Genomic DNA, 15,030 nt, shown 5'->3' on the forward strand with positions numbered 1-15,030 from the left:
CAAGGAGAGAAGACATTTAAAGCAGGACGTCATGCTGTGATTCAATCATGAATTTCGGGGCCAATTCTGGTTGGTTTACTGAAAAGTGAACGCCTTTTAACAGCTGAATAGTTTTAGGGAGAGATGATGGTGATTGCAGTTTATTTAGAAGTCTTCCTGAAGGAATTTGTGCTGAGCTTCATATCAACACTATAGTCCTAATAGAGAAAAAAGGGAAGACAGAAGTTTTGTTTATGACCTCTGCATCTCAGTAAGTGTACTGCAGTGGGAGACTGTATCACATCACGTCATTCAGGGTAGTCATCTGACAAATTATGACAAAATGATGCATGTATTGCCCATTTTGACTTTTCTTTTGTCGACAACAGTCATTCAATGTACTGTAATTGCCTGTACTGCCTTTCTAATCATTTAAATTCAGTGAGTCACTGGTCGCTGGTCTTTCCTGCATTGGATTCAGACTGTGTGCTGACTGAGGCCCAATCTAAATGCCCCCCCCTAAACCCTAAGCCCTGAACTCTTAATTGACATTACCTGCGTAAGTGCTTTAGCGAGAGGCTGCAAGGGTTCAAAATGCTATAAATAGTAATGGGACAACACTTTATGACATATCATGTTATCTTGATGATGCCAAAACATTGTTAGGTACAATTGTGGGTTTGGGACTTTTTATTTCATGTTTTTTACTTTCTTCACGGCCAAGACACTTAAGGAACTGACTGCCTGAATTCAATGTCTTCCAGGCTCTTGTCTCACGGAGTGGACGAGGGGTAATCATCAAATAATCAATTTACTAATTTAATAACCGCTCGGGCGTCCCCCGGTAAACCCGTATTTAATGTCACAACACTATGAATTGTTGGTAATTGCTTCAGGCAAAGTCTGCAGATATTCAGACTTACAGAAAGTATGCATTAAGGGCTCATAATGTCTGCGAGACAGCCCTCAAACACTTCATGATTGGACAGTGGGACAACTCTAAGCCCTCATGAACTTTGTGGGAATGTGCCTAAAAGTTGGTGAGGGTGTTGAGATTGGGCCTGACCAACGTTTAGATTAACAGGAAATGACACATGCATGCACAGGATGTGATACAGAAAACATACAGTGTATACAGTATATAATATACATATACACACACACACACACACACACACACACACACACACACACACACACACACACACACACACACACACACACACACACACACACACACTCTACCGGTCAAAAGTTTAGGGTCACTTACAAATTTCCATACCACTCCATTATAGACAGAATACCAGCTGATCTGAGTGGGTGGCTGTTCTTTAATGCAATATCTACATTACCCATTATCAGCAACCATTCATCCAATGTTCCAAAGGCACATTCTGTTCACTAATCTGAGATCATTTAAAAAAACTAACTAGAAAAACATTGGAGAATCCTTTTGCAATTATGTAAGCACATAATCTGAAAACTGCTGCCCTGGTTAAAAAATCCATGAAACTGATCTAAGCTGGTGTACAATGGAAATTTTGAGGTGACCCCCGACGGTTGTGTGTGTGTGTGTGTGTGTGTGTTTATATATATATATATATATATATAGACTCAAGAAGAAATGAATGACTTGAATATACTATTTGACAGCATAACATAAAAAGTGTCATGCAGATGGCAGGGTGCTGCCTCAGCTCCTGCTGTTACAAAAAGAGCAAACAGTTGCTAATGCAATTCCTCTTCAATTAAAATGCCGGCCATAACTCACTAGACAACTCATTGTGTGTCTGAATGTGCAAGTAACAAAGGTCTTGGAACACCTGTTTTTATTTTAAAGCCTCAGAAATGAAGGGTTCCTTATTTCTCTTCATCCCAGACAATTCAGCGGCAAAGGAGGTGCACTTTGACAAAACAGTGTGTAGCACCTCTCTAGTGTGTTTGGCTATCCTGAGTTCTTTAAAACCTCTATCCAATTACTCAAACAAGTGGGATTTCTCTAATAAACGTATCAGTGTTTAACTTGTGTGTATTGTTAGTAAAGTCCGTGCAAAAGTTTCCAGCTGTTTCCAGCAGCCTTTAGGCTTAACAGGAAGTCACAGACACACTCACATCCTGTAAAGTCAGATTCCAATTTAATAAAATGTTATCAGACCCATATATCAATTTGTACATAGTCTCCAATGGTTTTTATTATGACATTATGACATTATAACACACTGTAGATGATCGGTATTTAGAATGGATTTAGTCCCTCTAATTTCTAAACTTAACTATCAGCCACACATGTGTTCTTTACATAATAAGCCTTGAAATCAGACAAATAGCAATTAAAATTCCTCCAATACAAAAACAATAAAAACTTTATGTAAAACGTCATCTTGTGGAGTTGATTCTGAAAGAATCAGTTGTTGGATCAGCCGAGAGGCAGGAATTTCCCCAGCATGCCGCGGGTCCGCCTGGGTCTTGCGGTCGGTGGTGAAAAGCAAGTGCGCTAACTGCGTCTCAAACCTGCGGCCACCTTGATCTCGTAAGGTTATCGTTTCCCACGTGTGCATGACCTTAGAGCAAGTCGGGATCAAGTCTGACACAAATCTAATCGGCATGCGTTGGGCTGCGATAGCGGGTGATCGATTCTGTGCAGACCTGGCTCATCTCAAACGGGCCTAATGGCAGGAAACAATGGTGCCTGAAAAAATCGCATTAGACTGAAGAGTTTTTAGAATCAGTGCTCTCATTTTGTTTTGGATCACACTCTCTAACGCTCTATCCCAAAAAACAGAATGGCATGTGTTTTAAAGTAAGTTGTTTTTGTTAAATATGTTCTCCAAAAATTATCAAAGGTCATCTCCTCTAATGGATTCACAATGAGAAGGGGTAAAACTGACAATGCAAAAAACATCAATCTAACACTGACCAAATCCCATTTGACTGAAAAATTGAGATGCTTTGTTCCATCTACATGACAGCACCTCTTCCTTGTTTCCACTTCTAAATATTACCCTGAGCTATTGTAAGTAAAACAAAGTATATCCCCCAACATTAAAATACCGAGTAAAGTATGAAGGTCAGAGATTTTGCTCTGTAGCTTTCCTGATCCTTGTTCCTTGTTCTTTGTTCTGTGGAAAAAAAAATGTGGGCAGGAATTCTGAATGAATATGTCCGTGTTCCACACACACTCAGTCACATGTGACTGTGAAGATGACAACGCCTTGCATATCCCTGAGCTATTTAAAAGGATATTCCTGGCGTCAAAATACTGAGTAAAGATTAGAAGGAGTGAATAACCGACATTTCGCAGAATAGCTTCTTTGTTCCTTGTTTTGTGTGGACATTCTGAATAGAGACGTCCGCGTTTCTCTCTCACACACACGCACGCACACACACACACACACACACACACACACACACACACACACACACACACACACACACACACACACACACACAATTAAACTTCAATTAAAATGCCGGGCATAACTCACAAGACAGCTCATTGTGTGTCTGAATGTGCAAGTAACAAAGGATCTTGGAACACCTGTTTTTATTGTAAAGCCTCAGAAATAAAAAGTTCTTTATTTCTTTTCATCCCAAACAATTCTTAAGGTAAGGTACACTTAGACAAAACATTGTGTAGCATTTCTCTAGCGTGTTTGGCTATAGTGAGACTTTTTTCTTTAGGCTAAATCACCATTTAAGCATTACTATTCACACTTTAACATGAAATGAAATTAAGTACATAAGTAAGTAACAAACTACTGTATTTGTACTTGTGGACCTGAGAGCAGCAGGGCTAGATGAAAACTGGCAGGCTTTTATAGCCTGCCACTGACGCAAGGTTAAACCTTCCATAGCACAAGGGATATCTGAAAACACATTTCTACTTCCCTTCTGTTATTAATTTCAATAAACTTTACATTATGTTACCTAGTACAATCAAACATATATAGCCTGAACAACTACTGTTATTAAAGTACTCAAACACCCCTATCCCTAAGTGAGACATGGTATTTCCCGGAACCTTTAACATGGGGCTTGATAAGGGACTCTCTTAGCCCGCACACCCTGGAGAGGACACACAACAGAGGTGAATGACTTGAACCCAAACATTTTAACTGTTGCACAATCAACAGTTAACCTGCATTCAATAATCAGGCAAGAGTTATACCATACTGCACGCGTGGGTAACCAAACTAGCAAACTGAGTGCATGGCTGCGGTCGAAAAGTAAAAGAAAAAGACCCGCTACGTCCTTTACTAACAACCTTTCCTTCCTTTGAGGTCAAGGAAACATGTGAAGAAGAATTCAAAAATAATTAGAAAAAGACAGCCGCCCACGATGCAAGGAGAATCCGACTACACCTTGGCAAATTAATGTAAATGTAGCTGCTTGCTGCAGTGCCAGTGTGTCCCGACACATATCCTCTAGACGCTACTGAATAGACCTGTCACAGTCCGCCATCCTATCAACCTGTCACTCCTCTGTCCTTGGTACCAAACCACTGGTCTCGCTTTTCATCTGGTCAACGGCTCCCCCACATCCTCTTTCTCCTTCTCATTTTCTGTCTTTAAAAGAGGCTTGCTCCCATTTTCAATTCTTTGTTTCACTTTTCTTTCCGCCTTGGGTGTCTAGCTGTCTCTTCTGCATCATGCTTATCCACAACACATGCATGATTCCCATCCCCACTGAGAGTACTGTGCCCCATGGCCTATGACAGCGCCCTGTCACCCAACCATATCTCAGTGGGAGACACTGACAAGTTAAAAAGGAGATAACAAGATAAGGAAGGAGAGAAAGGGAGTTATTTTTACTTGTGTGCTGTTTACTTCGTGTGCATCCAGCCCAGTCTCATGGCAGTTCATGAAATGGTCACATTATTTAATTTATTGATTTGTGTACAGGTCACATAATGTTGTTATTTTTGTGTTTATTACAAATTTTACAAAGTAATGTACAGGGGATTGCGTCCCGCGTGTTGGCGTTCCCTTTTGCATTATATTCTTCCTAACCACAACCGTCCCGTTTTTGTCGGCATGTCCTGCGTTTGACAGTTCCTTTCCCCTTTCTTTTTTTCCTAACCATAACCGTCCGGATGTTGTGGTCGGCATGTGGCGTTTCATTTCCCCATTGTTGCGTCCCAGTGAGCAGCCCGGTGTCACGTTCGAATATCGTGACCTGTACACAAAAAAAAAGAGAAAATGGTTACTTATACACAAATCAGTAAATCAAAATAACGTGGCCATTTTACGAGCTGGCGTGTTGACCATCTCAACAGGTGAAGACCTGAACAAAACCTGTGGGGAGGCATGCACACACACATGGGTTGACAGACACGCCCCTCTCTGTGTCCATGAAACACGTATGTTAACAAACATGCTATATGCTATATGTTATATGTAATAGTGACGTCTGCAATGGCAGCGCAGCACTGCCAAGTGGTTTCTTGGATAATCTGTTGGTACAGTGGTCGAGGTCTCTTCAAGGTCTGTATGTAGCACAACCAACCATAACATTTGGAAAAGGCAATAGAGTATTAGCAGTTACATGATACTGTATGTTAGTGCCTTTTGTACACAACAAAGTAGAAGTTGAATCCTATGAAACCAAATATTCAAGTATGCAGTTTAAAGTTTAGAAAATGCAAAGTTTTGTACTTAAAGGAGCATCTTTAGATTGTTGCACTTGCTGTGCAATGACAATACATTCCTTTTAGATTAAGTTTGGTATTGGCTTTACTACACTGCCTCAGGAACGAAAAAAAAAAAAATGTACCCAAGGTAGCAGACTGCCAGCTTTAATTCAACTCAGACTTGGCACAGCAGACTTCTGAAAGCAAGACAACCTGCTTTGGATGAAACTGCTCAAAGGGCTCACAGTAATTCTCTGTTGTAATCATTATTCTAGGCACCTTTATTTCATTTTCCACCAACTTTATTAAAGCAGCAAAGAGAAGTGTCTCCCAGAGATATTATTCCACAGTACCATTTGCATAAAACGCAACAGGGTGCTTTTCTGCATATTTCTGAGGTATACAGATGGAATCGCACAAGTAGGTTACTCTCCTTGATACACACAAGTGTTAATTAGACAGAGCTTGAATACTTTCACTATCCCAGCATCACTTTTGACAAAGGCTATGTGGATAGTGACCAACTAAAAGTTAGTAAGCTAGGCAGAAAAGCCGTGCAACATGCATTACACTGCCTTTTTGAAATCCTCTTGATATGTCAGAATGTAAAGGAAATATGTAATTCAAAGGATCACTGCTTTCATGTGCTCCCCTCAGTTATTTATCAAATGGAACTTTTACTTGAAGGTGCCACTGTAATTAACGTCTCTGCAAGTGTGGGGGAAGTGGATGTGGAGGGAGTGGGTGGATGAATGTCATTTTTAAAATTTGTATTATTTCTTTCATATTGCGAAGTGAAAATCTCATTTTTAACAAAACAAACAACTAAACCATCAAGGAAACCTTATGGGTTTTGTAAAACCTCTTTGCCCACATTGCGTTTAGCATTATTCCCTTGATTTCCTTTGACAGAGTTGATGACAAAGTCAAACCTTCACAGATCATTTGCGAGAAAAAACAAGCTATCGTCTATAAACATCATGATCCTGGATTAATGCAAATTTTTTATTGCATTGTCACCCACCACATAATAGAAACATTAGATCTTTAATGATTCCAGAGAATACTGAATTCCAAATCACCATACATTATCAGAAGGTGATAAGCATGACACATATGACAGTTTTATCACTACAATATGTTAAGAGGAATTTCCTAAATCCTACTATGAAAAAAAACTTTGTGGTTCCTGTTTACTCAGTAAGGAAGACCCGGGGGATTAAAGAGTCAAATGCCACCTAAAATGCGACACAAATATGCAGCGATTTCCATCTATGAGAAATGCATCGTAATGTACAATCTAGTTTAAAAGACTTCTCATTCATCTTTGCTGATTTCTTTTAACACTTGACAAGTCAACCACCTCCCTCTTCTTCTGTCTTTCTGTAATGTGTATTCTTTGAGTTTCTTTTTCATTTAACTTTTCATATACAGAGGAAAAAAACATATTTGAATAGCTGCCTTAACAACTGTGGAGTTGACAGTCCCCACCTTCGCTTGCACGTCTTCATGATAGCCGTGTTCAAAACCAAAATTGGGAATCCTCTCCCTTCTCTCTACATTCATTTTCTCTTTTCCCTCACTGAACATCTACAAATCATTCAGGGATAGGATAAAGACATGCATACAGGGAGATGAATGGTTTCATTTAGATTCAAATTGCATAAAGTGGGCTAATCTGAATAGCTGACAAAAGCTCTATGACGGAGAAGTGATAACCTGCAGGCTGCTTCCTTATTGCAGGGGATGGGAGTGAAGTGCTCGGGCTGGTTAACAGGTCTAATTGCATGACTCAGTGTGGTGTGTGAGAGACTTACATGGGAGGAAAAAATACTGTAGGATTTAACACTTAATGAGTGTTACTTTGCATAAAAACTCAAGAAAAGTTTTTTTTTTAACTTTTAAAAGTTTTTTTTTAATTGATAAACTCCTTTCTATACTTTTCCCCCACCTGTGTCTGTCAGGTTTGTCTTTGTCTAGAGCAATTTCTTTGCTTCTGTTTGCATATAGCCTGTTTTTGTCGACAGTCACTGGTTTGGTTTTTGTGTATGTATATGTGTTACATATACTAGTTATTTATGGTTCTTCTCTACAGATTTTCCCTCAGTAGTCACTGTTTCTCTTCGGATGGGATTAACATGGGGAGGGTGCTTGAGGTGAATTTGAGTCAAAAACCGTACTCCTTCTCTGAGTCATAACTTGGTCAAGTCTTAACACAGACATGAAACACATGTTCATATTATTCAGTGTGATTTACACTTCCCAGATATCATTATTTCCTATGTCCATGGCAAATAAACATCCCTAAATCTGCAAAACAATCATCCTATTCTAGCTCAGTCAACAGAGCCAATTCATTCCATCACTCCAGTCAGGAAATAACCCTCAAAGTTAGCATGCTGACGTTAGCATTTAGTTCAAAACCCCCAAAGCACCACTGTGCCTGCAAACAGCCTTACAGAGCTTCCAGCATGACTGTCTAACAATAACTGACAGTAATGTATCAGCAACAACACTGAATTGAAATCATTATATCCCTTCTTAAGTATACAGATACATAACAATGTATCATATGATACATGACTTTTCATTTGAAATGAATAGCCTTTTCTTTTTCTTTGAGTTTTGGTATGTAATCATCTATCACTCTATGGGCCTTATCATCCTGTCAGCAGTCAGTCTGTTTTGTTTCTGGCCTGATGCCTGTGGCTTTGTAGTCAGCCCATGAGCATGATACCCAGCATTACACAATGTATCATGATCACTTAATACCATAATTGTATTGCTACATACACATATACACTACACTCACTGCAGCTTAGGCTGCTGTCACACCTGCTAGAGCTTGTGCATATCAATTTACAAGTAGTATGTGCACAGTTTGGCTTAAATGAGAGATTTCTACAGTGAGGGTATCCATCCATTATCATCCGCTTATCTGGGGTCGGGTCCAGGGGCAGTAGCTCGAGCAGGGGACCCCAAACGTCCTTGACTGGGGGATCCTTAGGCACTCCCAGTCCATGGTGAAGATGTACTCTCTTCACCTGGTCCTTGGTCTTCCCCAAAGCCTTCTCCAAGCTGGATGTGCCTGGATAACCTCCCCACTGCGGATAGTGAAAACAAATTTACCTCCAAGATTTTTATACACAATACAAAAATAAATCTACCATGGGATGTTGGAAACATGTGTATTCCAGGGGTTATTTTGCCATGGTGTTACTGTATTTGACTTTTATTGGTGCAAATTTCTTGCATTCTCTCCGCCTACTTTGTCCACCAGAGAGACTTTCATACCCCTCCAAGAGCTAGTGTGAACTTGTTGTATTTAGCTGTGGGGTGTACAGTATGTGTAGGAGGAGAGAATAATTGCAGTTGCATGGTTTTATGGTCTGTGTACAGTATATGGACTATTATAGATGGAGAAATTGATAAAGAGAAGAGAGAAATTAATACATATTGTTGTAGACAAAGAGTCTACAGCCTTGATAGATGTTCTGTGAGTTTTGAGCTAAATGCTAATTCATCTTCTAGGGACCATGAACGTCTGCACCAAATGTCCTGGCAACTCATCTCACAATTTCAGTCCGGACCAAAATGCTAAACCAACTGACCAACCAACCAACATTGCCGGTAGCATGGCTAAATAAATTGCTGAATCTCACTTTTAAGTTGTATTGCATAGATTTGGAGGCTTTAGATTTATTTAGAGTAAATTTTCACATTTAACTACAGAAACACACTGTCAGACATTTTTTACTATGTTTTTACCTGTCCAAAAACTCTTATCGTTTCCCTCAGAGCCAAGAAGAAGACCAAACCCTTGAACCTTAAGATCCACAGCAGCGTGGGCAGCTGTGAGAATCTACCCACGCAGCGCTCACCCCTCCACACCGAACGATCTCTGCGATCCTTCTTCTTCCCCTCCTTCATCCCTTCCACACCGCCTGTTCATGCTGAAACACCCTCTGCAAGTAAGTGAACTCTTCTTTTTTTAATGCTTTTTGTAAATTTCTTTCATATCTAATCAAGTTTGACATCCGCATATTTAGTTCCTAGGCAATGTCTCATTAAGTTGAAAACTCTGGTGCGCTCTAGGGTTGAAAACTGCACTAAGGTTAATTTTTAACCCAAAATGAGTTTTTACAATCTTTATTATATCTTAAAAGACACATTTTTCTTACCTTTGCAATCGACCTCTCCACACAAAAAAGAAGAAGAGAGCACTCACACCCACAATCATTTCACCACCATAAATCTGTATGGTTAGTGTTGTGAATAGTTGTAGACCTTAACTAACAGGCATATGGGGCACAGCAGTGCATATTTGTCGATAGGGGCATGACAGGGAATAATCCCACACTATATGCATTAAGGATAGAAAAATAAAGATGTACTTCATTTATAAAATAAAGCTGTTTAGATGACAAATAGCACTTTTTTGGTATGGTCTCACTTGTTAATGTGTGCATGTGTGTTGATAATAGCAGTACAATTATTTAATTTGGATTTTATTTCTACTCAAAAAACTACGCTGCACTTGCTTGGAAAAGGAAACTCAGGCCTACATTTTCTCAAGTATAAAACAACGTAGTTGTTCAAATATCATTGTTCTCACCTGTACTGACAAAACAAACCCATACTGTCACCATTGTTGTTGAGGCAGACGGTGCTGTGTCACATTCAACTTGACATTTATATGGAAGTTATGTATCGCATGCTTTGTCTTTAACAAAAGGCGTAGTCACTCTTTTGGCTGCCTATCAAATGTCAACCCAGTCACTGTAACAAAGCACAATTGAGAAGTGTTTAAACATTCAAGCCTCTTTGTTCATTGTTGTCTGTGATGCTATGTAAAGCCTGTCAGTTCTTATTATAGAAATTATGTTGTACCAGTAGTAACCTTAATCTGTGTCTCAAACTGTGCCATACGGGGATCCTTGAATTTAAGGGTATTGGGCCTAGGAAGTCATTGAATTCATTATTTAAGGAACCCTGACATTATTCTAAGAAAAAATGTAGTTCATAAGTTACTGATAGCTGTAAGCTCAGTTCACAGCTTTAGCAACATGACGCACGGACAAACATCGTTGAAACCAACAAAACTAAAAAGGTCTTTATTTCACAGTACTTGGTTATGGTTAGGTCTTACAGTGCTGATCCATTTTTGCAACACGACTGAAGCGTGGTGTCGCGAAGTCATACATCCATGTTTGATGCTCCGCGCCCCTGACTTGCAACTGATAGGACGAATGTGTCACATGGGTCTGACTGCTCGAGAATTTCAAACCACTGTCATGGCGGCTTTGATGGAATATGATGTCATATTTTACGAAAATAATTCAATAAAACATGTTTCTGAAAACATTTTAAGCAAGAAATTGGCCGTACAGTTGCTGAATCTGTCTTCGTTTCAGATCAACAAAGGTTGTTTTAAAAGATTTTTGTCTACTTGGATAGTCGCCTTGCGTTCAACGGATTCATTTACATAAAGATGGGCATCAGCCAGATTTCTGACGCACAGCATTTTTTCAAATGCAGCGCCGCCTTCCGGAATGCTTTGTGTGCACGTTGAGGTTGCACGACGTCACCCATGGGAATAGAATGGAGCGCGGCACAACAGAAGCGTCACAGGGACAAATGGATCACCACCGTTAATGCAGAAAAACTCTGCAGTGACTTGAAAGTACAACACGGGACATAATTAATTACTTTATTAACATTTAACCAATACCACGGCAGTGTGGTACATTGATGTAAGTAAGTAAAAGGAAGGAAAACATAAGTACATAAAAAAGACAGCCATAAAGGCCCTTGTCTAACTAAAAGCCTGCTTGAATAGCCATGTCTTCAACTGCTTTTAAAAGAATCAACAGCATTTGAACAACATAAAAAGAGCAGCAGTGCATTCCACACCCTGGATGGCACTGTAAAGACCAGAATTTAAAAATGAATTCTAAAATAAACTAGCAACTGTAAAGTGATGCCAAAGCAGGTGTGAAGTGCACTTTTTTGCTTGTGTGAGTTAAAAGATTAGCAGTGGACTTTTGAACAACCTGCAGACGGAAAAGCTCTTTCTTGTTCAAAAGAGTAAAAATACTGTTACATTAATCTAAATGAAACAAGATAAAAGCATCCATGATCATTTCCAATTCAACCTTCGACACCAAAATTTGGAGTTTTAATATGTTCCTCAGTTGAAAGTAGCAGTTTCTAATGAACTGTTTGGAGTGATGATCCAAGGACATTGCAGAATCAAAAACAACAGACCAATATGCTGCTTAACCAGCGAGACGCTACTTTCAGGGGCAATACTAAGTGTTTCCGTCTAATCTGGTTTCAGCAGCACATAGTTGTCAGTTTATCAAGGACGACAGTTTATAGAGCTCAGTAACCTTAGCAGAAGCACTACAGCTGGATATCATAAGCATAAAAATGGTAAGATATGTCACTGAACTGGCCTATTATCTCTACTAGAAGGAATGTATGCAATAGGAGCAGAATCCGTCCTAGAATAGAACCCAGAGGTACCCCACATGACAACCCTGTAGTGTCCGACATGATCTGCTTTACAAAAAGGCTGAAAGTTCCGCCAGAAAGGTGTAAACCATTTAAAAACTGATCCAGACATTCCAACCAGATCGTGAAGTCTGTTGATCATGATAGTATACTCAACAGAGTCAAAAGCAAATGCAAGGTCTATTAGGACCAAAACTGTGTGTTCTCCAGAGTCAGCTAACATCATAATGTCAATACTAGAGACTTTAAGTAACACTTTCTTCATGTGAAAAAAAACATTATCTGTAAACAGAATTCTGGCGTAATCCTGCTAATTGGGAAAACAATGGATGTAAATGTTGTCTTGTAAATACAAGATTTAATTAAATTGAGTGTCAAATTGACTCCTAAAGTAGTACTATTTGAAAAACAGGAATATCAGGTTACACATAGAAATAGCAAGGAAAGTCAAGTATCTGAACTATAAATTAAAAAAGAAATGATATCTGATCATTAAGCTGTAAATAATGATCACAGTCCTGCAGTCATTCACAATAAAGCCATCTCTCATGTGTCCACCTGTACGCGTGTGGGAGTGCATTCTGACAACCCACTGAGCTGGAGACCCAAGTTAACAGTGTCTGCTCCAGGCTACAGCAGAGATAGTGCTTCTTACGTAGACACAATTTTTAGGAGTCGGAGGAAGAAGACATTGCTTTATTTATCTTGCTGTACTAGAAAGAATTATTAGACACGGTGGGTATCACAGCTTGGTTTGGAAACCTGCCGATATACCTAAAATCCAAAATAAGCCGTCCGCTGTGGATGGCTCTGAAGGTTGAAGGAGTCCTGCCGCTTCATGCGCTCCTTTAGGCTTTCTAGGAGGAGTCGCTGAGCACACTCGCTTAGAAATTTACCTGTGGCTTCTCCCCTTAATGTGAGCTACTCCCCCCGGCATGCTTTTCAGTTTTCAACCTTATCTGTATTTGAAAACTACAGATAAGGTAGTTTTAGGTATTTGAAAAATGTCATGTGCTGCTATCAATTATACTTGTAAATGCCGAGGGCGACAGGCAAGAGTTCCCTTTGAGGATACGCTTTTATACATGTGTGTACCTGCACTGTAAATATTATGTTAAATATTTCAAAATTCTGATCAATCTTAAATTTGAAGACACAGAGACCAATTTACATGCCTTTCATCTCACCATGCCTAGATTATTGCAACAGTCTCTTTACTTGAACTAAAAATCTATGAATTGACCTCATACTGTACAGAACTCAGCCACCAGGCTTTTAACCAGAACCAAGAGACACAATCACATTACTCCTGTTCTAGCCTCTTTACACTGGCTCCCAGTATGTTTTGAATAGATTTTAACAGCCACACTGAGATTAAGATACATTTACCCTCGGCACCTGGGTAGCTCATTTGGTAGTGTGCCCAAATATAGAAATTTACTCCTCAACGCAGTGGCCGCGGGTTCATCTCCAACCTGCTGCCCTTTGCTGAATGTCATTCCTCCATTTTCCCCATGTCTTCAGCTGTCTTAGAAAAATGAAGGCCTAAAGTTTTACATTTTTTGTAGAAATACTGTACACCACTTTCCACTCATTCACAAAATAATATTTGTATTTATGTTTTAATTAAACTTTAAAAAATCTTCATAAAATGAAAATAAAAATAGAATGATATATAGTGTATTAAGGTGTATTTAGGTGGAAATCACAGAGTAAAGAAACAATGAAATGTTTTCTTTTTTCTGTGGCGCTCAATTGGCCTTAAGTTGATTCTTAAGTTCTTATTTTAGGAATGGCGTGTGTGTGCGTGTGTGTGTGTGTGTGTGTGTGTTTGTGTGTTTCTGCTTGTGTGAGCATGCAGACATGCGTGTATGCCCACTAAGCCAGGCTAAACATCCGTCCCAGATCTATGTTTGGGATTATGATATCACTGCCGTCTTATACGTCAGGGCCTTCCAGCCAACAGCATGATCACTCATCTCTCTAGTGGCCTGAAACAAAACAAGGGAGGACCCTGACGTGACCAAATGCTGCCTGCCCCGGATGACTCAATGCCAAGTCGAAGATTAAACGTCAGCGCCTTCCTATAAGTTTGTTTGGCTTTCCACCTAGAGATACTGTTTTTTATAGTCTGGTTATGATACAGTTGGATAACATTATTACACTAGTGTTTCTTTGCTGGGGTGGTCTTTTGCATATAGTAGGGTTCTGGAGAAAAGATACAGATGGTTTTAACAATGTGGGTAGTATGTGTAAATGAGCTATGATAAACTTCCCACACAGGTGACTTCCACAATTTTGATTGATTAGACTTCTTCTCAGTACAGTGAGGGCATATATAGCATCATCTTGTGGCACACCTTAATGTGAGCTACTCCCCAGGCATGAATTTCAGTTTTCCCAAATGAAGGGTTAGACTGAAACTAACAATGTGCATGTGCTGGGGGCGACCTGCAAGATGTAACTGTTTGAGAAACTGCTTTTTTGAAATTTATCCTGAGGGGGAAATAAGGTTTATCTTTATCTTCTAAGGCAGGGGTTCTCAACCTTTTGCAAGCTGGGCCCCCCCAAAGCTGGTTCATTGCAGTTGGGGCCCTAGTGCCCTACGCCCCACACACCACGAACGATAGATGATAGATAGTACCACTTCTAATGTGAGCTTGCAGATATTATATTATTATAGTATTATTATTAGTATATTAGTATTATTATTAGTTTTTTATTAGTATATGTATTAGTATGAGTAGTATTAGCCTATCATCATTACTAGGCTATTGCTATATATTTATATGAGGTTACATGCTTTATTGTTGTTATTATTGTTTTTATTTTTATTATTATTATTAGCATTATTATTATTATTATCATCATCATCAGTAGGCCTATTATCATTACTAGGCTATTGC

The 15,030-nt window shown here is 39.4% G+C and overlaps 1 protein-coding gene across 2 annotated transcripts in view; it reads left to right on the forward strand.

The window, feature by feature from the left end:
* Positions 1–15,030, forward strand: part of ksr2 (kinase suppressor of ras 2) — a 101,126-nt gene that overhangs the window by 44,582 nt on the left and 41,514 nt on the right. For both annotated transcript variants that reach the window (XM_032515195.1, XM_032515196.1), the window contains one exon: positions 9,407–9,579. In XM_032515195.1, coding sequence (XP_032371086.1) covers positions 9,407–9,579 — 173 coding nt within the window. The remainder of the gene's footprint in view (positions 1–9,406; positions 9,580–15,030) is intronic.

This window comes from Etheostoma spectabile, chromosome 5, assembly GCF_008692095.1.
Source record: "Etheostoma spectabile isolate EspeVRDwgs_2016 chromosome 5, UIUC_Espe_1.0, whole genome shotgun sequence".
Lineage (NCBI taxonomy): Eukaryota > Metazoa > Chordata > Actinopteri > Perciformes > Percidae > Etheostoma > Etheostoma spectabile.